General features: G+C 44.2%; 1 protein-coding gene across 1 annotated transcript in view; it reads right to left on the bottom strand.

Annotated features, from left to right (window-relative positions):
- Positions 1-20,303: 20,303 nt before the first annotated feature.
- map6d1 (MAP6 domain containing 1) overlaps positions 20,304-24,090 on the bottom strand; it is a 29,859-nt gene continuing 26,072 nt past the window's right edge. The window contains exon 3 of the mRNA XM_033031440.1: positions 20,304-20,729. Coding sequence (XP_032887331.1) covers positions 20,646-20,729 — 84 coding nt within the window. The 3' untranslated portion in view covers positions 20,304-20,645. The remainder of the gene's footprint in view (positions 20,730-24,090) is intronic.

The following is a 24,090-nucleotide window of genomic DNA, read 5'->3' as shown; positions in this document are numbered from 1 at the left end:
AACCCTAATCAATCTTTCCATTGGAGTAACATTGAGCTTCCTTCCCATGGTGTACCCTTGAGCCCCAAGAGGAGACTCCTCTACTGCCCCAGTGAAGGCTGCTGTATGATTAAAACAAAACATTTCACTGCACCTAAGTATATTTGACAATCAAGTATCGTATCCTTGAGCCACCTTCACGAGGAGAAGGAATGAGCATCCTTTCCAAAGTGTAACATTGAGCTTCCCTCCTATAGAACAACATTGATCTACCATCTTCTTTTCACTTTACACTGTTTTCTTCCAACAGAGTAAGTCTAAACCTATAAATGAATGCTGCTGAGCTTTCAGTGGACAAACGTTTTATTTTGTACATTCACTTATTTTTGAGATAATAATGCTGAGCTTCCATGAACATACGACATAGGGGCAGGATTAGGCCATTCAGCCCATCATGTCTACTCCACCACTCGATGATGGCTGATTTATTTTTTTCCCTCTCAACCCCATTTTCCTGCCTTCATTCTTCCTATAGATTAACCCAAAATTTTGCTTTGAGGAATAGTGCTGAGCATTCTTCCAATGGGATTAGTTTCCATCACGCAGATTAATATTGAACCTCGTTCCTAGTTCTGTGCATTCCACACCGACACATATTCAGCAATGTTTGTGGTTGAGAATGTCTGCATCTTTTGTGGTTGAGAATTTTGCTTACTAAGTAATGGAGGTTCGCTCCTAAATGACTGATTCCATATTGTGAGATTATGACCCCTGATTCCCAGACATCTTCAGCCAGGCAAAACATCCACACTGCCCATCATGCCCTGCCAACATTTTCTGCAGTTCAACAGGACCTCTTCTTATTCTTCCATAAGCCAGTGAATACACGTCTAGTTAACTTAATCTTTTCACATGCAACAGTCCTCGGATGCTTGGAATTAATCCTTTGAGCTTTTGTTACACTGGAGAGAGCAGAGATGTTATCTTTCTGGATTTTCATCATGAAAGTGAAGTGTACGTTTAGGTAAGGCCTATAAGGATCTACAGAGCACTTGGACAAGACATATAGTGACATGCACTGCAGGAGTCACTGACCAAATGTAGGATTTCACAAACAGCAATAAATTACGAGTGGATCATCTGTGTTAGTGTCATTATTTGAGGGGTAAATATGGGACGAAGAACCAGGAAAATTAATACTGTTGCCATGAGATTCTCGGTGTCTACTGAGGTGTGTGGATAAGGGCTCACAATGCACTATTTAAGTGGAACCATTGCTAACAGTGGAGTGCTACCTTAGTATTAGATTGGCAATGCCAGTCTTGGCCTTTTGGGTGATGAAGCCATAACCTGACCCAAAAGTACTATTCATTGAAGTGAAACTGACCAGATGAATTTATCAATCATATCCAGGAGGAAGTTATTGACATCTTAATAAATTATTTTTTAAAAAAGCTTGGCCAGAATGATTGTCATAATGAAGGAAGAAGTAGTGGGGAAGCAAAGGGGTAAAGGAAGGAAATTCTAAAGTTTAGGCCATTGTCAGTAGAAACGTGGATAAGCAAGAGGCCAGGTATGTCAAACATTGATGCCTCAATGGATTACAGAGTTGGGAAGGGGGTAAATGAAGGAGATTTGAAAACAAGGCTGAGAATTGTAAATATTAAGGCTCTGTTTAACTGGGAGCAAATTTAGATAAAAAGCCAGGAGTGATAAGTGCATGTACAGTAGCTTAGCGTTAGGACATGGGTAGGTGGTCTTTGGATGTCTTCCAGTTTATGGGGATTAGGATGAGGGAGGCCGGCCACAGGTAAATTGAAGCAATCAAACCGAAGGAAAAGCACGGATTTAATTCAATATTTCAAACGTTTAGTTTTCTACATTTTATACGATTACTTGTTTTTAAAGCTCTATCAGGAATGGAGAAGAGATTGGATGAACTGTTGGATGAACCTTAAGCAGATCAAGTAACATGATCAATTCAGTTATTTCTATTTGTGTAAATGGTGTGTTTGTGTGTTTAGATTTCTGTGTTCAAGTGCACCGATGTATATTTTGACCTGATACTGATGCTTTATTCGGACACCTCTCCCAGCCACTGCAGCAGGTTGACCTGGTTAAAGATGATTGGTGGTTGCGACAATGAAAGAGATGATGTGTAACTGCGGTGCTGCTGTTGCTGCTGCTGCTGCGTGGGTCCTTTGTGTTGCTAGGCTACGTCCCAGCCTGCACCTCCCACACACACCACTGTGGGATTACCAGCGAGGAGGTGAGAGAGGCCCTGCTGAATGGAGCTGACTTCATCTAAAACTTGTTTAATCTAGGATTAGAAAGATCATGATTACATATAGTTTGAGAATGAAATTGATAGATTCAGGGGTAGGTGAATTGGATTGCAACCTTGTCGTGGTGGGGGAGCTTGTGTGTCTCAGTGACCCCTAGAGCTATGCCAGCGGGAGATTTGTCTCCTGTTAGGGTCTCCCATGCTGGACAGGTCGAAGGGTAGAGGCGAGACAAAGAGCGATCCACTGGTCCTCCAGGTTGGAGGTTGAGCACAGGGCTAACAACCCTGTCTCGTAAAACAAATATGTTATGGAAACAGCAACTGAAGGAATCAACACTACTGAGTGGAGGACCTTCGTTGCTGCCCTACATGCCAGGGGGCATAATAGGCAGTAAGTAAGTAGCGAGAGCAGCTTTCCTCCAGTGGATGACCCCAACATGCTGGAGTAACTCAGCGGGTCAGGCACCATCTCAGGAGAAAATGTATAGGTGACTTCAGTCTGAAGAAGGGTCCCAACCCAAAACGTCACCTAGCCATGTTCTCCAGCTGAGTTACTCCAGCATTTTGTGTCTATCTTTGGTACAAACCAGCATCTGCAATTCCTTTTTGTTACATTTCCACCAGTGGAGTTTGATTGAGCTCTTGCTCAGCATCCAGGTTAAAATAGTAATTTCCTTTATTTACAAGGACGGGTAACAGGTTAATAAGCAAATGGTCATCTCTGCTATTTCTTCGAAGAGGATGTGAGGTTTTTAGGATACAATTCCCGCCCAATTGGTACCTGATATCTCACTCAAGTAGCTGCTTTAGGTGCATGTAGAGAAGGCACGATGCGACCTTGACGTCGATGAAAGCAAGCATAGAATAAGAAACCATTTCACCGAACGTGTAGTTTAATTTAATTTAGATTATTGTCATGTGTACCCAGGTACAGGGACAAGCTTTTGTTTGCGTGCTATCCAGTCAAAGAAGAGACTACATCTGTACATGATTACAATCAAGCCGTTTACAGTGCACAGATGAAGGATAAAGGGTATTACATTTAGTGCAATATAAAGTCCAATTAAAGATAGTCCAGGTGTCCAGTGATGTAGTGAGAGATTAGGACCGAACTCAAGCTGATGAGAGCACTGTTAAATTGCCAGATGGCAGCTGGGAAGAAACTATTCCAGAATCTGGAGGTATATGTTCAGTCTGCCAAGGCCTGCTTGATCTCCTAATTGCAAACTATTTTAACTCCCCTTCCCATTCCCATACTATTTCTGTCCTTGGCCTGCATTGCCAAAATGAGGCCACACACAAACTGGAACAACAGCACCCCATATTCTGCTAGGATAGCTTACAACCCAACAGTACAAGCAATGAAGTCTTCAATTTCAAGACATATCCCCTCCATTCCCTTTCTTTTCGGTATTCCCTGCCCTCACCCCAATGCACATACACTTCTCCCACCATCTTCCACTCCCAAGCCATGCTGCTCCTTTCCCCTCTCACCCTCATCTCCCATCCCCAAATCATCTATCACTGGTTTCCCCTCTCTTTTCCCTCTCCCCTGTCCTCTTCCATCCATATCCCTCCCCGCTGACTTCACATTTCACTCCTCTCGTATCTCACAACCTTTTATATCCTTTTCACCTCAAACTTTTAACACTTACTCCACCCATCTGCCAATCAAATCTCCATCACCTGTCCTGTATCCACCTATCACTTGCCAGGCTTGGCCCCATTCTCACTTCTCTGTTCCAGCTTTCTCCCCCAAACTCCATCATCTGATGAAGGTGTCCCGACCCGAAACGTCGTCCGTCCATTGCCTCCACCGATGCTGTCTGGCCCACTACCTCCAGCGCTTGATATTTTGCTTTTAGATGGCTCTGTGGTCAAACTCTTGAGACTGTGAACTTGCAATATCCACATCCTCAGAATTTCCTAAAGCAGTTTGCAATCTAAAATGTTGTCATGCGGAAAAGCAAAGTGACCAGTTTTCTCAAACGTGAGAGTGGGAAATGCTTTATGTAATCTGTCTCGTTGTAATGTTAGTTGGAGGATCTTTCGTTAGTTAGGTCTGAGGCGAACTTAAAGAAGTGCCCAGGGACCTTTTGTGCCCACATGGGCGGTCAGACAAAAGACTGCATCTCCAATGATGCTGCACAGCCTCAGTTGCTGCTTTGGAGTGGAGGTCTAGATTTTGTTCTCAGGTCTCGGGAACATACCTCGAGCTGGCAACCTTATCCCTCAAAACAAAGCGTAATACCATTGAACCTATGCCGAGACTTGTCTTGAATATTGATCTAAAACTGGATGACCATGTTTAGACAACATGATTAATGAAAGTTTATTCTAAGTAATAACACACTTCTGCCCCTGTGCCTTTAGAGATGCCTGATACAACTTGCTACAAACTTGGACTTGATCGTAGCTCATACTTCTAAATCAAGTCACAGTCTTGTTTACTGATTGGGGATGATCAGCCATGATTACATCGAATGGCGTGCTGGCTCGAAGGGCCGAATGGCCTACTCCACAATTTTCAGCTGTACTTTGTGAAAATATTACAAATGCCTAGAACGTTGCTGTTGCTCTTTGCACCCTCACTAGTGCATCAACAATCGACTATGCGTGCTTATTTACCCAAAAAGTAATGGAAAGCTGGAATTCTAGTTCCCCAAATGCTTTTTTTTTTTTTTTTTTAATTTTTTAAATTATTTTTATTAGAAGTACAGTAAATTACAATAATACACAACACATATATCTTAATACATTTTTTGTACCGCTTCATTTTTTTGAGCTTTAAGAAAAAGATAGAAGTAAGGATGTTCCCCAAATAGTTCCCCAAATGCTGATAAACTAGAGACTCTAATGAAATTTTAAATTAGGTGTTTGACATGGGAATGTCAGACTATGGAACCAAGTTATGTATATGAAATGTATTATAGAGTCCTTCACTCTATTTTCCTTGATATAATTGAATTGTGGAATAGGCTTGAGCAGCTGAATGGTCTGTCCGTGATGTTCGGGTTTAATTTTGCTGCAAAGCTTTTTTGCTTTCATGGTTTTGATTGCCCTGCTTATTTCCTTGCCTTGCTTGATGAAAGATGTTGCAGCATTTCATTCCTGAGATAATTTGTTATTCCATAAACTGTTATGTCTTTCATTAGTGATTCTCTTTGTTCACCAATCTCATCTCATTACAGTGCTTGTTCATGTAATTGTTTTCATTGAATGACATGAAATATATGACATGGAACAGGGTATTCAGCCCAGGTACTCCATATTAGCACTCTTGGTGCTTTCAAGAACAACTTTACATCCAACTCCTACCAGGAAATTTACCCCATTCTCTTCTCCCACATAAGCTACATTATCTGGACTACACGTCTTCCCACCCTGCCCCCTGTAAAGACTCCATCCCCTACTCCCAATTCCTCCGCCTACGCCGCATCTGTTCCCAGGATGAGACGTTCCACACCAGGGCATCGGAAATGTCCTCGTTCTTCAGGGAAGATGCCGTAGATGAGGCTCGCACCAGGGTCTCATCCATACCCCGCAACACTGCTCTCTCTCCCCATCCCCGCACTCGCAACAAGGGCAGAGTTCCCCTAGTCCTCACCTTTCACCCCACCAGCCGGCAAATACAACACATAATCCTCCGCCATTTCCGCCACCTCCAACGTGACCCCACCACTCGCCACACCTTCCCATCTCCCCCTATGTCTGCCTTCCGTAAAGACCGCTCCCTCCGCAACTCCCTTGACAATTCTTCCCTTCCCTCCCATACCACCCCCTCCCCGGGCACTTTCCGTTGCAACCGCAAGAAATGCAACACCTGTCCCTTCACCTCCCCCCTCGACTCCATTCAAGGACCCAAGCAGTCGTTCCAGGTGCGACAAAGGTTCACCTGTATCTCCTCCAACCTCATCTACTGCATCCGCTGCTCTAGATGTCAGCTGATTTACATCGGGGAGACTAAGCGGAGGTTGGGCGATCGTTTCGCCGAACACCTCCGCTCAGTCCGCAATAACCTACCTGAACTCCCGGTGGCTCAGCACTTCAACTCCCCCTCCCATTCCCAATCCTGACCTCTCTGTCCTGGGTCTCCTCCATTGCCAGAGTGAGCAACAGCGGAAATTGGAGGAACAGCACCTCATATTCCGCCTGGGTTGCTTGCGTCCGGATGGCATGAACGTTGAATTCTCCCAATTTTGCTAGCCCTTGCTGTCTCCTCCCCTTCCTTAACCCTCGAGCTGTCTCCTCCCATCCCCCCCCCCCCCCCCTCCCCCCCCCCCCCCCCCCCCCCCCCCCCGCCCTCGGGCTCCTCCTCCTCCCATTTTCTTTCCTTCTCCCCCCCCCCCACCCCCCATCAGTCTGAAGAAGGGTTTCGGCCCGAAACGTCGCCTGTTTCCTTCGCTCCATAGATGCTGCTGCACCCGCTGAGTTTCTCCAGCATTTTTGTGTACCTTCGATCTTCCAGCATCTGCAGTTCCTTCTTCAACACTAAGCTACATTATCCTTCAATTCCTCTTTTCCGTTCACCTCAATCAGTCTCTACAGCAGCAAGTTCCACTGTACGTCTGGGGTAATTTCCTATTTCATTGTGAGGTATCCCTGATTCATGGCATCTTGTTTTGCCGTGGCCATATGCGGGAACACTGCTCAGGATCACAAGATTTACAGCACATGAACCTATTCGGCAAATTGAATCCAGGCTAGGTCTATGTAAAAGTAATCTAGCTGGACTCACATCCCCACTATCTCCCCACAGGCTTGCAAATTATTTCCACAGAATTCCAGTTCGTCTATTCTTGGCAGTCATACACAACTGACCTTGGAAACACTGATGTAGAGCGACCTTAGAGTCCAAGTTCAACCTGCGTTGCCGAGAGGGAGGAGGGGGACCCACGCCACTGAAAGCGAGGGGGGACCCGCGCTGCTGGGAGCATAGGGGTACCAACAAGACCGACCCGATGGTGGCGTGGGGAAAGGGGGGGATATGCTTTGAATGAAGGGGGGACCAGGTGGAAAGGGCAGCGAGAACAAAGGGGGGACCCGGCGGGAGACACCGCGAATGATAGGCGACCCGCAGCCATGTGCAGCGGCAAGCCTGGTTCATCACTGCGAGCAGAAGATAAAACTGATTTTTAACTTAGTCGGCGCCAGATATGTGGCGACCCTTGTGTACTGCCTAGGTGAGGTCTTCTGCATGATTTTACCGGGTTGTATGTAAAACAAAGAATGTCACTGTACCCAGGGATACGTGACAATAAAGTGTCATTGAATAGCTCCCGGAGAATAGCTGCACAAATAGATAGGGCAGTGAAGAACCTTCATAGGCAAGTGTATTGAGTATAAGAGTTGGGACATCATGTTGCAGTTGTTCAAAACATTGGCTGTGCTTGTAATATAGTTCTAGTCACTTCACCGTAGGAAGGATGTGGTCGCCTTACAAGGAGTGCAGAACCAGGATAATGCCTGGAATAGAGGGCTTTAGTTACAAGAAGAGATTGGATAGGCTGAGATTGTTCTCACTGGAGCGCAGGGGCCGAGGGGTGACCTTACAGAGGTTTATCAAATCATGCAACAAAGGTAGGGTGGATCACAGTCATGTTCAAAGAGTAGGATGTCTAAAACTGGAGGGCATAGGTTTAAGGTCTGAGGGGAATTATTTAAAAGTGATCTGTCGGACACGTTTTTCAGTGGTGGGTACATGGAACAAATTACCGGTGAAGGTGGTAGAGGAAGACACAGTCAGTGTTTGAAAAGCATTTGGACAAGTGCTGGGAAATTGTTTGGTTGTTTGTTTGTCTGTCTGTATTTTTGCACAAATTCCGTGAGCATTGCCACTTTTCATTTCACTGCACATCTCGTATATGTGTATGTGAATAAACTTGACTTGACTTGATTAGAGGAGTATAGGCTGTGCAGGAAAATTAGATTAGCGTAGATGTAAATCTCAGTCAGCATGGACACATGGACTGAAGGGTCTGTTACTGAGCTGCACCACTCTATTCAGCTCCTTTCTAAGCAATAACAATTGGATCTGTCTTGAAGTGGTGAATTTAAGACCCTAAACACCTACTATGCTCTAAATTGTTTCCCCACAGTCTCCTCTTTTCCAAGAAGAACCCTAGCTTCTCTAATCTGTCCCTTATTCCTGGAAACATTTTGGCAAATCTCTCTTGCATTTTCACCAAAAGCTCACATCTTTTCTAAAGTGTGATTCCCCGAACTAGACAAACCAGTCATTTATGAAGGTTCATTATGACTTCTTGCTGTGTGATATTTGTCTATAAAACCCAGCATAATTTCTTCAATCTGCCCAGCTGCTTCAAACAGGTATCCACACACACCACCGTTTCTCTTTGTTTTTGTAATTATTCTATCATGTACATTGTGTTCTTTCCTCACGTCTGAGTTGCTTTGCCAACCTCTGTTTATTAGATTAACTTTATCAGAATAATTTATAAAATGCTATTACTACTGGGAATTACCTAATGTTTGATCCTCAAAGTATTTACTTAAACCAAATGTTTGCTTCAACTCAATAGGGCTTTGTTTATCACATTTCATTCATGTACCATATATGTTTATTTCCTGAACCACTTTTACTCACCTATTCCCTCTATAAGGAATTCCTCAAGGGCTTGAGCTACATGGAGAGGTTTGGGAGGTTAGGACTTTATTCTTTGGAGCTCAGTAGGCTTTAAAGTGATCTTATAGAGGTGTACAGCTGAATTCAGTGTATTTCTGAAGCAGTCTGGAGTTAAAGCATGTGCACGTATCACCACATTGGCAGAATAAATAGTTTATTTAATATTTAATAAATAATGTAAATCCTTCAGTGCAGCTCTGTCAGATCAGTCCATTTCAAATGCTTCCTATTTCACTTACACTTTTAAAATCATTTGCTCCAAGTTCTCCTTTAACCTCCCCTTCTTCCTCCTGAGAGACCCCTGGTCATCTGTCCAGAGAGAGCCCCTTGTTGCCTGATTCAAAATACACCCCCATTAATAGGCATGAAAGGCTCACCGCGAGGACCTGTGTTATTTGAGTGGTGTGTAATTACATCCAGTATGTAATAGATTGTTAATTGTAGGGCATCAGGAAGGAATTAAACGAAAATAAATAATTATGTAGCTCTGTAATTTTCACTGGCTCATTCATTGTTATAAAACTGTGAAGCCAAACAATGCCACACATTTACGTTGCTGCAGAATCTGATGGAAATATTCCATTCCATACCCCACCTGTTAATGGTAGAGTTAAAACAAAAAGACCCCTAGTCTGTAGGTTTGCATCATTCCAGCCACTACATAACCATTTCACTACCATGGAAGGTAGAGATTGCGAATCAAACTCTAACTCTGCTCAGTAGATCATAAGAGCAATAGATCAGGTAGATGCACAGAGTCTCTTGCTCAGAGTAGGTGAATCGAAAACCAGAGGACATAGGTTTAAGGTGAGGGGGGAAAGATTTAATGGGAACCTGAGAGGTAACTTTTACAGGCAAAGGGTGGTAGGTGTATGGAATGAGCTGCTGGAGGATGTAGTTTAAGCAGGTACTATTGGAGCGTTTAAGAAACATTTAGACAGGTACATGGATAGGACAGGTTTAGAGGGATATGGGCCAAGTGCAGGCAGATGGGGCTTGTGTAGATGGGACATGTTGGCTGGTGTGGGAAAGTTGGGCCAAAGGGCCTGTTTCCATGCTGTGAGATGCTATGGTAACCTGCTCCCATCAGCCCAGGTTACTTTACTATCTCTTGTAGCAGCATGATGTTTGTTACTATCGCCTGTATCCTACCTCCCCAATTGTCATGCCCACATCCGGCTATAGGTGGGCTGTCTGTCAGTTGGTGACAACTCAGCTGTTCACAGTCGCATCTCCACACCAACGTTCAACAAGAGTTGGCCTGTGATCTGGAGAAGGAACATGTATATTTGTTCTTCTTTTGTCACCTTTAGCAGCCTGACCAACCCCCCACTGAAATCAGACATTCAAGCACATAACATGGGTGGAAAATGGGCTGGAAAGCTATATACCTGATCACATGCATGAAGGACAACAAAAGTAAATGCAAACAGCAGACTGAACCTTACAACCCAAGGAGTACAAAGTATATTAAGCTGAACATTGAATTAAACAAAGACCCTTACTGGACTTTAAGAAGATATAAAATGAGTTTTCAACATAGTGGATCTAGATTACTAAAGATATTCCAAGGTATATTGGATATGTCGGTGATATTGATACTGTTGAATGGGTCCTGCACGTTGACATACAACCTCCACATAGACAGCATTGAATGAATGAATGAATGAATAAGTTTATTGGCCAAGTATGTACACATACAAGGAATTTGCCTTGGTGCTCCGCTCGCAAGTAACAACACGACATACAGTAAACCATTAAGAATAAAACATTAAAACATTAAGAATAAAGCATTATAGTTTAAACATGTGAATGGAATAAAATACCAGAGCAAAAGGAGGCTACAGGCTTTTGGTTATTGAGTAGAGCTACTACTCGTGGAAAAAAGTTGTTTTTATGTCTGGCTGTGGCAGCTTTGACAGTCCGGAGTCGCTTTCCAGAGGGAAGTGATTCAAAGAGTTTGTGACCAGGGTGAGAGGGGTCAGAGATGAATTTACCTGCTCACTTCCCGTCCCTTGCAGTGTACAGTTCGTCAATGGGGGGGAAGGTTGCAGCCAAAACCTTCTCAGCTGATCGAACGATTCGCTGCAGCCTCCGGATGTCGCGCTTGGCAGCTGAGCCAAACCAGACCATGATGGAGGTGGGAACAGACTATACGATGGCAGTATAGAATTGGACCATCATTACCTGTGGCAGATTGTGTTTCCTCAGCTGCCGCAGGAAGTACATCCGCATTTGGGCATTTTTGACGTCGATGGTAGCCCCCCACTTAAGGTCCTTGGAGATGATGGTTCCAAGGAACTTAAAGGACTCCACAGATGCGACAGTTGATGAGTGGGGGGAGGGGGGGGGGGGGGGAGCTCTCCTAAAGTCTACAATTAATTCCACTGGCTTAAGAGCATTGAGCTCCAGGTTGTTGCGATGACACCAGGACGCCAGCTGTGTCACTTCCTGTCTGTAGGCAGATTCCTCCCCATCCTGGATCAGTCCAATCAGGGCTGTGTGGTCGGCAAACTTGAGAAGCTGGACAGAGGAGTCTGTGGAGGTGCAGTCGTTGGTGTAGAGAGAGTAATGGAGATGGAAGAGTAAGCAGCCTTGCGGTGCTCCTATGCTGAGGGAGATCAGGATTGAATCTGGGTCAAGGGAGCTGTGAGGCTGCACCACTATGCAGGCCACTAATTCAATCAATGGGGTTGCCAAGAATGAGGAAGATATAAGATAAATAGGGCTGATAAAAGAAGAACCTTCATACCGCCTGTTTCAATGCTTTAATTTTGGTTATTCTGCAATCAAACCTGTCAGACATTGATTACATTCCAATCTATCTTGTTTGTAGGAAGACATTACCCTGTACAAATTGATTCTGTATTTTAACTGCCCTTCATTCATGGTCCCCCTTCCATTGAGATGTAACAGAAACACAACATAACAAAGATGGTTGTGAAGAAGGGTTTCGGCCCGAAACGTCGCCTATTTCCTTCGCTCCATAGATGCTGCTGCACCCGCTGAGTATCCCCAGCAATTTTGTGTACCTTCGATATTCCAGCATCTGCAGTTCCCTTTTGAACAAAGATGGTTGTGATTTTGGCTCTTCTTTGATGTGAAATCCTTTTCAGGTAACAGTAACTCTTAAACAGGTTCATTGCCAACTGAGAGCGAATGAATTTAGAATGAACTCAATCAGCAGTTACTTCATTTTCAGTTTATTAGAAAAAAGAACAGACCGTTCTTTGAATTTCTTGTGTCTGAAGTACAGGGTGTTACCTGCCCTTCTACACATAAGATGTGACTCTAATCCAATGACTACACATCTTCTGGAAAGTCCTTCATCCTTAGGTTACAATCCGCTCAACAAAACCCTCCAGTATATTAAGAGCCTTTCCATCAGTATCTGACCACGAGTCCCCTCCACCCATCTATATAACATATAACATATAACATATAACAATTACAGCACGGAAACAGGCCATCTCGGCCCTACAAGTCCGCGCCGAACAATTTTTTTCCCTTAGTCCCACCTGCCTGCACTCATAATATAACATAACATATAACAATTACAGCACGGAAACAGGCCATCTCGGCCCTACAAGTCCGCGCCGAACAATTTAGTGTCTGGTAGAACCTTTTCCTGCCTTCCAATATACAAGAAAACCTTTGCTATACCAATATACCTTCACTAATGCTGTGCTGTATCTAGACACCCACTTGACCCATCCTCTAGTACATTAAGAACACTGCTCTCTTTCCAGTAACTGATTACCAACCCTCTTATACCCCTTTAGTATGATAGTCAGCGTGGATCCGGTGGGTCAAAGGGCCGGTTTCCATGTTGTATCTCGAAACTAAACTTGGCAACATTACCCATTCAAGGATCTGAGCACCTTTTGACTCAACCTTCAATAGATCAGAAGTAATGTTCTCTTTAGTAAAAATGTTCTCAGCCTATGTCACACAAGGAATCATCTGTTGTCCAGCATGTTAGTGGCATTGCCAAGTGTCTGACCTCTCTTGTGCCTCACCCCTCCAGAACATCAGAAATCATTTGCACTGTCTTATCCTCACCATTTCCCCTAGATAGGGCACCATTCTTTCTTACCCTCCATTTCCAAGGCATTATCTGCCTTCCTGGTCCTCTTCAGTAACATTACCCTCCCCAAACACAGCCAAAACCACCCAACCCTTCTCTGTTTCAGATGTTATTTGCCCTCCTGCATTTGGAAACTAATAACCCCTTTTACTCCCAACTCCTTTCCAATCGCCCCAGTAGTACCCAGAGAGTATGTTACATAGTATTTAATTACAGAAACCATTTACCTTTCAGCATGCAGCAATAATAGGAGACTCAGTAGTCAGAGGTGCAGATTTTATTTTGAATGTTTTAAAGTCCACCGTCTCAGATGGTTTCCTGCCTCTCAGGCATCAGTAGCGTAGGCACTGCTATTACTGTTACCTTGTTTGAGGCTCTGCTAATGATGCTTTGAGAATAATTCTTCTGTATTGACATGGTGTCTCTGTTGATGACATGTTGTGCTGCTTGTTCATTTGATGTAGAGTACCTTCTGTTTGCTGAAAGTATCGTGCAGTGTTTTTTTTAAAACTGTTGTTGCATTAATTTGCCTGTTTGTCGATGGTGCATTATGTTGCCTATTTATAACAAGGGGATTGTTCTACTGCTGGTGCATTGTGCCGTTTATGGCTGCAGCGTTTTGCAATGAATATACCGGGAAAGACGTTTGCTTCTTTTTATTGGTGGTGCATTGTGGTGCCTGTATAATGCCAGTGCATTGTCCTATTCATTAATGGAATGCTGTGCTGTGATTTATTCACGGAAGCACTGTTATATTTTTTGTCATTACATTGTGTGTCTGTATATTGTTGGTCGTTTGTCTCTGAAGCTGGGAGGGAGCTTTTTAGTTTTATTGATGGTGCAATGCACTATCCGTTTCTTTGCAGGGCTCTCTGCTTCTTCATGGTACATTGTTTTAGTCTGCTTATTGATATGCTGTTTGTTTGTGGATGACAATGCATTTGTTAGATGTTCATTGATAAAGTGCGCTGTGCTAAAGGATTATTATCAGGAAAAATACTGGTGTGATATCACAAAATGCTGCCTCGGGAAAATCCTTATCCTGGCAGAGAATTATGTTCAGCCTCCTCACCCAGGATCAATAGACAATAGGTGTAATTCGGCCCTTCAAGCCAGCACCGCCATTCACTGTGATCATGGCTGATCATCCACATTCGGTAACCCGTTCCTGCCTTCTCACCATATTCCCTGACTCCGCTATCTTTAAGAGCTCTGTCTAACTCTCTCTTGAAAGCATCCAGAGAATTGGCCTTCACTGCCTTCTGAGGCAGAGAATTCCACAGATTCACAACTCGCTGGGTGAAAAGGTTTTTCCTCATCTCCGTTCTAAATTGTCTACCCCTTATTCTTAAACTGTGGCTCCTGGTTCTGGATTCCCCCAACATTGGGAACATGTTTCCTGCCTCTAGCATGTCCAATCCTTTAATAATCTTTTGTCTCAATAAGATGCCCTCTCATCCTTCTAAATTCCAGAGTATACAAGGCCAGCCGCTCCATTCTATCAACATATGACAGTCCTGCCATCCCGGGAATTAACCTCATGAACGTACGCTGCACCCCCTCAATACCAAAAATGTCCTTCCTCGAATTTGGAGACCAAAACTGCACACAATACTCCAGGTGTGGTCTCACTAGGGCCCTGTACACATCCTACATTCCCAATGTTGATGCTGTAATTAGTCAATCGGCACCAGTGAGTTACCCACGCTGTTTGCATCCCTGATACCAGAATACCTCAACTGGTGCTCTACTCTTCCACAATAATATGTTACCAGGCAGGAAGATTATAGGTTGCAGAGTGGTGTGTGGGGAATAGGACTGATGGGCGTGTTCTGTGAGCTAGCATAGACTTGATGTGATGAATGGCCTTATGTATCATGAGAAAATATAAGAAACTAAAAGAATCAAGATTGCTTTCAAATCTCCTTGGGAAAAGTGCAACATCTGCTCTGAATCCAGGGAAGCCCTGGCCCATGACAGCTCAATGTGAAGCAGCAGCAGCATTCAGCTTGGCATCGAGGACCATTCATCTGTGTACAGGAAGCACACACGTCCAGTTTAAATGGTCCAGGAGGCATCACCAGCAACCCCTCAAATTCTTCCAGCCCCACTTGTGACAAAGTCCCACTTGAACCTCATCAATTAGCTTAGAGCCCACAGAAATGGAGTGGAAGTGAGATATTCTCAACCCTGATGAACGGGCCAAGGAGAAGGGTTACTGCGGTTACTAACACTTTACCCTTTCCTCTTTCAGAGTTTTCCTTCATAACAGTAAATGACTGGTTCTATAGTCATTCACTGTTGCTCTGAATGCCTGAAGCCTGGTACCTAGTTAATCCTTTTTGCACATCCTCGATCACCTGTGTCTTCACCCTATTCCATTCACCAGTGCTTTCAGTGTATAAATTTGTATAAAATCAGTCATGCGCATTTGTCTGTTCTGTTTGGAACAGGAGCAGGTCTGTTAAACTGAGAATGATCATTATCAAAGGAACAGTAATCTCAGTGTTGTCCAATCCTCATCAGCCTTTCCTGTAATTGCACTTACAGTTGGAAACTGGATACCAAATCAGGATGAAGAACAATGGCTATTTTACTTGCTCCCTCGCCCTTGGTCATAAGTTCATGACATTGGAGCAGAAGTAGGCCACTGGGCCCATCGAGTCTACCCTACCATTCAATCATGGCTGGTCTATCTTTCCCTCTCAATCCCATTCTCCTGCCTTCTCCCCATAACCCTTGACACCCTTACCAATCAAGCATCCGCCAATCTCCGCCTTAAAATTATCCAAAGACTTGGCCTCCACAGCCGTCACTGGCAGTGAATTCCACAGATTCACCACCCTCTGGCTAAAGAAATTGCTCCTCATCTCCTTTCTAAAGGAACTTCCTGGTCCAGGAGATACAGTGACCCACAGAAGCTTAACAATCCTTGCCATATCAGACTGAGTAATTTAACTGAATGGAGCTTCCTTCTGAGCTGAACAGACATGCACTCCATTCCCATCTGTTGTGGTTTTATCTTGCTTCTGGATTCTCCTGGTAATCGCTTTCGATTGCAATGTTTTGGATTAAAAGTTCAAATCTCTTAGGTTTTCAAAAGCGTCCCTGGCACCAATGAGAAGCAGTACAACAGCAAGAGCTAACAGCTTTTCCCACTGCTCAAGCTACAAGCTGAATACAATGTTATTCAACAACTCTATTCGAGAAGAATTAAAGTGTAGAATAAGAACAAAAAATCATTTTATTTTCTTCTCTCCAAGTCTGTACTCCAGCTATTCAAGCAGGCAGCTCAATAGCACCGTTGGAGGGTAGTGAGGCGTGGGCAACAAATATACTTGAACTTGGTTCAATGGTTATACTTGAACTTTCAACTTAATGTGTTATAAAATCACGGCACTGGCGAGAACAAATGTGATCAAATGAAATGTACGCCCTTCAGTATCTGGTCCCTTACAATTTTGCAACAAATTTGGACCAGGAACAGGTCCTTTAAATCGAGAATTATCATTGTCTATGTGCAACCACTACAGAACTGACATACATTACACACACACGCGCGTGCACACGCACACCTCCCCCTCCCCCCCTTCAGCCCCCACAATTTTCAAATAAAGGTTAATGGAGTAACAGCATCTAATATTTTAATTTAGCACAATACACGATTTTATATTCAAGTCTGACATCAAACATTAAAGTCTGTAAACACCATTGCCATTGTTTTGGACAGAAGTTACTGATAATCGGTTCTGATGGTGTCATTTGAAGTCCCTCTAGCTTTTCTCACAGCCACCGATTTCTCACTTGCACCTTCATCCCTGTGGTCATTTTATCTCTTACCTTCTACTGCTGTAGATATTCCATAAAAGCAGCAGGAGTGGGGTGTACATCCACTCAACCGCTCTGCCACTCAGTAAGATTGAGCTCGATTGTGTCCTCAAACCCTCATTCCTGTCTGATCCATATTTCTATTGATTCCTTTGAAACATCCGTAAATATACCAACTTCAGTTAATGGGTGAGTATTTGCTGCCCCGGGGTTTGGGTGTCCAATTGTAAAGATTTGGAAGACACGGCAGAACGAATTTCCTCCTGAACTTATGCCCACCATTTCTAGACTCTTCAGTTAGAGAAAATAGCCTTTAATCATCTGCCCTAATCCATTTTACACTGCTAACTAGCCCCATTGCTTCCCTTCATCCACCGCCGCCATTGTCTTCTTTTGTAGCTTATTCTACACTTAGCCTTGATCAACCTCCTTAGTTCTCTCCTCAAAATACTCAAATCACATTTATAGGACAGAATTTTCACTGCTCAGAACTGTGCTGACTTTCCCCAATAGTCCCTGCCTTTCCAAGTGAACATAAATCCCATTCCTCAGAATCTTCTCCAACAACTCCGTTGCCAGAGATGAAAGACGCACCTGCCTGTAGAATCCAGGCTATCCCTTATGCTCCGTCTACACAAGGGAACAACATTAACCAGGGGCGGAAAACCCGGGGGGAGCCAGAGGGGACACGTCCCCCGCATGTTTTGTGAGGTGGGGGATATCCCCCCCAAGTTTTTGTGATCCATGTTTTAAAATCTCCACTTTCCGCGAGACAGTGGGGGTGGGACTGATGATCGAGGGCGCGATGATTGGAGGAGGGAGGAGTGGGAGGTGGGGGGGGTGGGACTGAGGATAGAGTGCGGCGATTGGAGGAGGGAGACGTGGTACAGACCTGCGCCTCATCCGCAGGCAGGATCAATCCCGGCTGGCTCTCCAGCACTGTCCCCACGGGTGGCCAGAGAGGTCGGGATTCAGACGTGAGCTGTACTCCCAGGCCCACAGCCGGCGCAGAGAAGCAGCGCTAAACCCAGCTCAACTCTGCCTGTCCCGCGAGGTTAACCTGCCTGGGCTTGCGGAAAATATGACCAACGCAGAGAAGCAGCACTGGTGTCCCGTCAGTCCAGACAGGGCTGTAGTTAACCCGGTGAGACAGGCAGAGTTGAGCTGCATTTAGCGCTGGATTGAGCTTCCAAAGCCTCGCGCGCGCGGCCGCTAGAAAATTGTGTCCTCCGTCCCCTCCATGTTTTGATAGCGAGTTCCGCTCTTGTAACTATCCTCCAGTCTTCTGGCACATTACCAGTAAGGTAACAAAGATGCATAAATCTCTGTCAGAGCACCAACAACTTTCTTACTTCCCTTAGCATCGTGTAATTGATCCTGTCCAGCATTGGAGATTTATTCATCCTAATGAGCTCCAATATGTCTCGCACTTCCTCCTTCCTGATACAACTGTGCTCTAGAATATCAGTGTACCCCCTCTCTACCTCTCCAACCTCCATGTCCTTCTCCCTGGAAAATACCAATGAAAAGTGTTCATTTAGGATCTTGCTCATATCTCCTGGCTCCACACAATTACCCATCATCCTTGAAGGGACTTATTCCTTCTTTAGTTACTCTCTTGCATCTAATATACTTGCGAAAGGTTTTCTTTTCCTTAATGCTTTTTTGCCAAGGTCATTTCATGGCCTCTTTTTGCCTTCCTGGTTTCTTAAGTTTTCTCATATATCCTGGATATATGATTGTTGGCTTTTGAAAGGGGAAATTGGTAGTGGTTATTGGTGGGTCAGTGGCATTGAGTTAGCAGCTTCAAAGTCCAGGGTGATAACAGCTCAGATGTTATGCACATCGATGCAATCGTGAAGGCAGCTTTCTTACAAGTTTAAAGAGATTCAGAATGTCTCTGAATATTAACAAACTATGCAAATGTTCTGCATGAGGTATCCTGACTAGTTGCATTATGGCCTGGTATGGCAATTCCAATGCACAGCAATACACGAGGCTGCGGAGAGTGGTGTACTCGCCATGTTCCATCACGGACACAGAGAAAGCATGTAAGGTGCTGCCTCTAGACAGTGGCATCTATCATCAAGGATCCCCACCATCTGGGCCATGCCCTCTTCTCACTGCAACCATCGTGGCAGGAGGTGCAGAGGCCTGAAACCCCACACCCTCTGCTTCAGTTTCTTGCAACAACTCGCACAACTCTAACTCTACCCCTACCTCAACAACGGAACACAGTGACTCTCCTCTTACACTAACATTAATTCTTTCCTAAATATATTTTTGCAGTAATGTATTTTTTTGTACAGTCTTTCATTTAAAATTTTGTTTGTAATTTATGTAGAATTTGTTTTTTTTTCATGTTGCCTGAGTCTATGTGCCCTATGTGTGTTTCTCATAGCACCTTTGGCTCACCGTACTGGTGCATGTGGCAATAAACTTTCAACTTCACAGGAGGAGTATACCACTCTGCTGACTGCCATTCCTATCCCTCGAGCATCTACTGGGTTTTAAAAAAAGATCTTACCTCAATGTGCCGACACCTCCCTCGTCAAAACCCCTGAACTTCGACCTCAAGCTCAGCATTTCAACCTCAAACTGCTCTCAACAACATGGCCACTCCAACTAGAGCTGGCCTCCCTTTTATATTCTGCTCCATGACACCAGGCCTGCTGGTAGGAAAACAATAACACATCACCTTTCCTTACCTTGCACTGGCTTTGTAAACTCCCTCCTTCAACGTGATGCTAGGCTTGCTGGTAGGAAAGAATCCAAAAGGATTGGAAGAGGATACAGAGGGAGGATACAGAAGACATTTCCAGGGGTGGCTGGTTTCATCTGTAAGGCTGGACTGGAGAAGCTTGGAGCATTGTTGTGCTGAGAGGAAACATCAGGTTAAATGGAGGGAAGGTGTTCTCACTAGCAGATGGTGCAGGGACCCACATGAAGGGCAAAAGAAACATGGGGACCAGAGAAATATTTTTATTTTGCAGAGAGTGGTTCTGATCAGGAACTGACCGACCACCTGTAAAGTGGGCATGAACAGCCATTAATGGGTTTCAAAAATAAACTAAACAGACACTGGCAAATAGCTTGCAGAGATAAGAGAAGAGAGCAGATGAATGGGGATGAATAGATCGATCTGTGTAAACCAACCTGATTTCTGAGGGCTTCCTTCTGTGGGTCAACAATTCTACAATTATGGTATGATTATAGTACCCCAAACAAGATCAATATTTGTTACCCATTGCAAATTGGTTTTGAAAAGATATTGGATGAGCTGGTACAGACCTTGCAGCAAAGACGTTGCTGTAGTGTAGTGATATTGTGATATTAGTGATGACTCTGTTAGGGCTGTGTGTGTGTGTATTTTGCTTCTGTTTAATGAATGGCAACTTGAAAGGTTCCACCGGGTATAAATAGAGGAATAGCTCCTGGCAGCAGTACCAGCAGCAAGGGTAGAAAAACTCACAAAGATGTTAATTTTCTCTCAGCTTTTATTGGCTGACCTATTGCTTGTTGTCCAAGTCTCAATGTGCAATCAGCCAAGCTATCCTTACACAACATGCAGATGAGACGTACACACATTAAATAGGGTTTGCTTGAGTCTCGATCATTTTATCATTCACTGTACAATGACAAGTATTTATCAGGCAACTGGAGACACACATCCTGCCGAGGGTCACTTCAAATGCCGGCGTTCATCTGCGCCGAGGCTTATTTTGCATAGTTTGTTTTGGCAGATTGAATGCGGCTGCCGTGAGTCCGGAACGACGTCAACGCTGGGACCGGTTCCTTCGAAGTGGAAGCTGTGACTGGGTTTATATGTTCAGCACACGGGAGCGGGTCTGAAACACTGCCGAGGAATTTGATGATGGCGATAACTTTGTCTTCACCACTGGCTCCTTTTGAATAAATCAGAAAGAGTTAAGGAAAGCAAGTGAAGTAGCTTGCAGCAGTTCCACCGAGCCTTTCACACCAAAACAAGATGCAGTCAATAAATCACCATGAGTTATGGCCACTGCTGCTTGATAGGCAATGCCCAATCTTTAGTTTAGTTTTGAGGTACAGCATGGAAACGGGGCATTCAGCCCACCGTCTCTGTGCCAACCAATGATCACCCGTACACTAGTTCTATCCCACACTAGGACAATTTAAAGAAGCCAATTAACCTACACACTTATGTACAATAGAACTGCAGATGCTAGTTTAAATCAAAGATAGACACAAAATGCTGGAGTAACTCAGCGGGACAGGCAACATCTCTGGAGAGAAGGAATGGGTAACCTACAAACCTGCTCATCTTTGAAATGTGGGAGGAAGCCAGTGCACCCGAGGGATACCCACGTGGTTACGGGGAGAACGTACAAACTCCGTTCAGACAGCACCTGTACTCAGGATCGAACCCAGGTCTCTGGTGCTGTAACGCAGCGACTCTACTGCTGAGTCCTTGTGCCACCCTAACCACACAGTATGTAGTGCAAGACAGCATATTACCAGATAATCCACATGGGTCCGGCACAAATTGGAGGAACAGCACCTCATATTTTGCTTGGGTAGCTTACACCCCAGCGGTATGAACATTGACTTCTCTAACTTCAAATAGCCCTTGCTTTCCCTCTCTCTCCATCGCCCCCCACCCCCCCCACCCTTCCCAGTTTGCCCACCAGTCTTACTATCTCCGACTAAATTCTATCTCTGTCCCGCCCACTCCCCTGACGCCAGTTTGAAGAAGGGTCTCGACCCGAAACGTCACCCATTCCTTCACTCCAGAGATGCAGCCTGTCCCGCTGAGTAACTCCAGCATTTTAGGTCTACCAACAGAACTATTGATTGGGGAGCCGAATGTACAATTTTCACGGTTCAGCTTTTGAAAAGTTTACACATCAGCAAGGACACCCAGATCCTGCAGCCAGGTCAGTTGATTAGCGGGTTGGGAAGTGCTGAGAGATGCAAAGCCTGTCATCTAAAGAAGTGTGTGTGGTTGCTGAGAGTTAAGGCATCCTGCTCACTGATATTTGCAGCGTGTACAATCTGAAGCAACCATTGCCTTTGAGATGATGTATCTTTTCAGAAGTGGAGTTTAAAGCTTCCTTCCAGTCATGCTGCCGTCCTCATCTCTCCACCCATAAAGAGCTGACTCTGGCTGATAATGCGCTGTGCAGGCACTCGTTACCATGGTTACCTCATCAAGTGCTTGTATTTTGCACACTGCCATTACACAATGCTTCCCGACACTTTTCTCAAGGGCACATGTATAAAATGTGACCGAGAAGTAACCTTTAAGTTCCTAGCATCACAAATCAGTCTGTGAGCGTCTCTGATCACTAGGAGATCAATGCAAAGCCCAAACTGGGCATTCAGCAAACCTTCAATAGTCAGCAACTTCCAGCACTGGTTAAACTAGAAAACCCTCTGCTCAAATAACCTAAAGGTTGTTTAAAACGAGCTCACGGGATGCAATGATTACTGATCTTTCTGGGGGGAAAAAAAACAAAGTTATCAAAATGAGAGACAAGGAATTGCAGATGCTGGTTTACAGGAAAGGCACCAAGTGCTGGAGTAACTCAGTGGTATCAAGAAGCATCGCTGAAGAACATGGATAGGTGACTTTTCAGGTTGGGACCCTTCTTCAGACACATGTCTTTTGTTACTGAGAAAATTTTGCACAGCAAATCCTTGAGAGATACTGTTTTGCCAATGTCTAGACCGTTATCATTCATTAGCACTGCCCTATTTACTTTGCACTGACAGTGATTCTCTCTGAGCCTTGCCATTATATCTAAAACTTGTTATATTTGCATTTTAATTCCCCACTGAAAAGTTGAATCTGGCAATAAGCACTGCAGACATTTTTTTTAGCTGTGTATTAAACCTATGTCAATCAACCTCTCTGACCTGAAATCTAAGCAATTTTACAGCATAATTTCTTCATGCATAATTTGTTCATAGGCAGTTTTGAAATATTGCTTTTAATTATAAATTAAAAAAAAAAAACATGCATGAATTCTAAAAGCAAAAAATGGAGGAAACACTCAGCGGATCAGGCAGCATCAGTGGGGAATGAAGCAGAGCCAGCAGTTATTGATCTGAAATGGTAAATATTTATTTCTCCACAGAAGGGCAGCACGGTGGCACAGTGGTTGAGTTGCTGCCTTACAGCTCTTGCAGTGCCAGAGACCTGGGTTCGATCCTGACTATGGGTGCTGTCTGTATAGTTTGTATGTTCTCCCCGTGACCGTGTGGGTTTTCTCCAAGATCTTTGGTTTCTTCCCACACTTCAAAGATATATAGGTTTGTAGGTTAACTGGCTTGGTATAACTGTAAATTGTCCCTAGTGTGTGTAGGATAGTGTTAATGTGCGGGGATCGCTGGTCGGTGCAGAATTGGTTGGCCTCAGTGAATTGCCCCAAGTGTGTAGGGATTCAATGCAATAGTGGGATAACAATGAATAATTGTGAACGGGTGATTAATGGTTGCCGTGTACTCGGTGGGCCGAAGGACCCGTTTCCATGCAATATCTCTCTAAATTAAGATGCTGTTTGATCTGCAGTCATTCCAGAATGTTCTGCTTTTATGACAAATCAGATTGTTCTATTTCCTTTGTTCATTTTTATTCCTCTCTCTTAAATCAGATACTGAAGGGAAAGATAAATTCATTAACCTTAATTCCCCCAGCAATTACCGCAATTTCTTTCAGTACTAAAATATAAGTGGTGAAGGAGTAAGCCAATGCCCCCAATATTCAGGGAGGTCACAGATCCCCAATTGCTGTTACCAATTGCTCTTCACTCCCCTGTGCATCAAGTAACTCAGCGAGTCAGATTCAGATTCAATTTTAATTTAATTTTTTCAGATTCAGATTCAATTTTAATTGTCATTGTCAGTGTACAGTACAGAGACAACGAAATGCATTCAAGGCAGCCTCTCTGGAGAAAAATGATAGATGATGTTTTGGATCATGATCCTTCTTCATTCTCCGACACATTAGGCTACTGTGGCTGGAAATTTGGAACAACGGGTGATAATGTCAACTAGAGGCAGGGCCTCATCACATACTATTAACATTACTCTTCTCCAAAACAAAAATGCAAAGCACTGCAGTTAATGCAGTGCCACATTAATGAGTCGCACACAGCAGCGAATTTGTGATTTCCCAATTAATTTCTGAGCATTGGATAGTCCAGAGAATGAAAATACATCATCAGCTGCAACCATCTGCGACCAGACATCACCTCCTCCCCGCTTTCACGACTGACTTGATTG

This window comes from Amblyraja radiata, chromosome 13, assembly GCF_010909765.2.
Source record: "Amblyraja radiata isolate CabotCenter1 chromosome 13, sAmbRad1.1.pri, whole genome shotgun sequence".
Taxonomy (NCBI): Eukaryota; Metazoa; Chordata; class Chondrichthyes; order Rajiformes; family Rajidae; genus Amblyraja; species Amblyraja radiata.
This window is presented reverse-complemented; position numbering and strand designations above follow the sequence as displayed.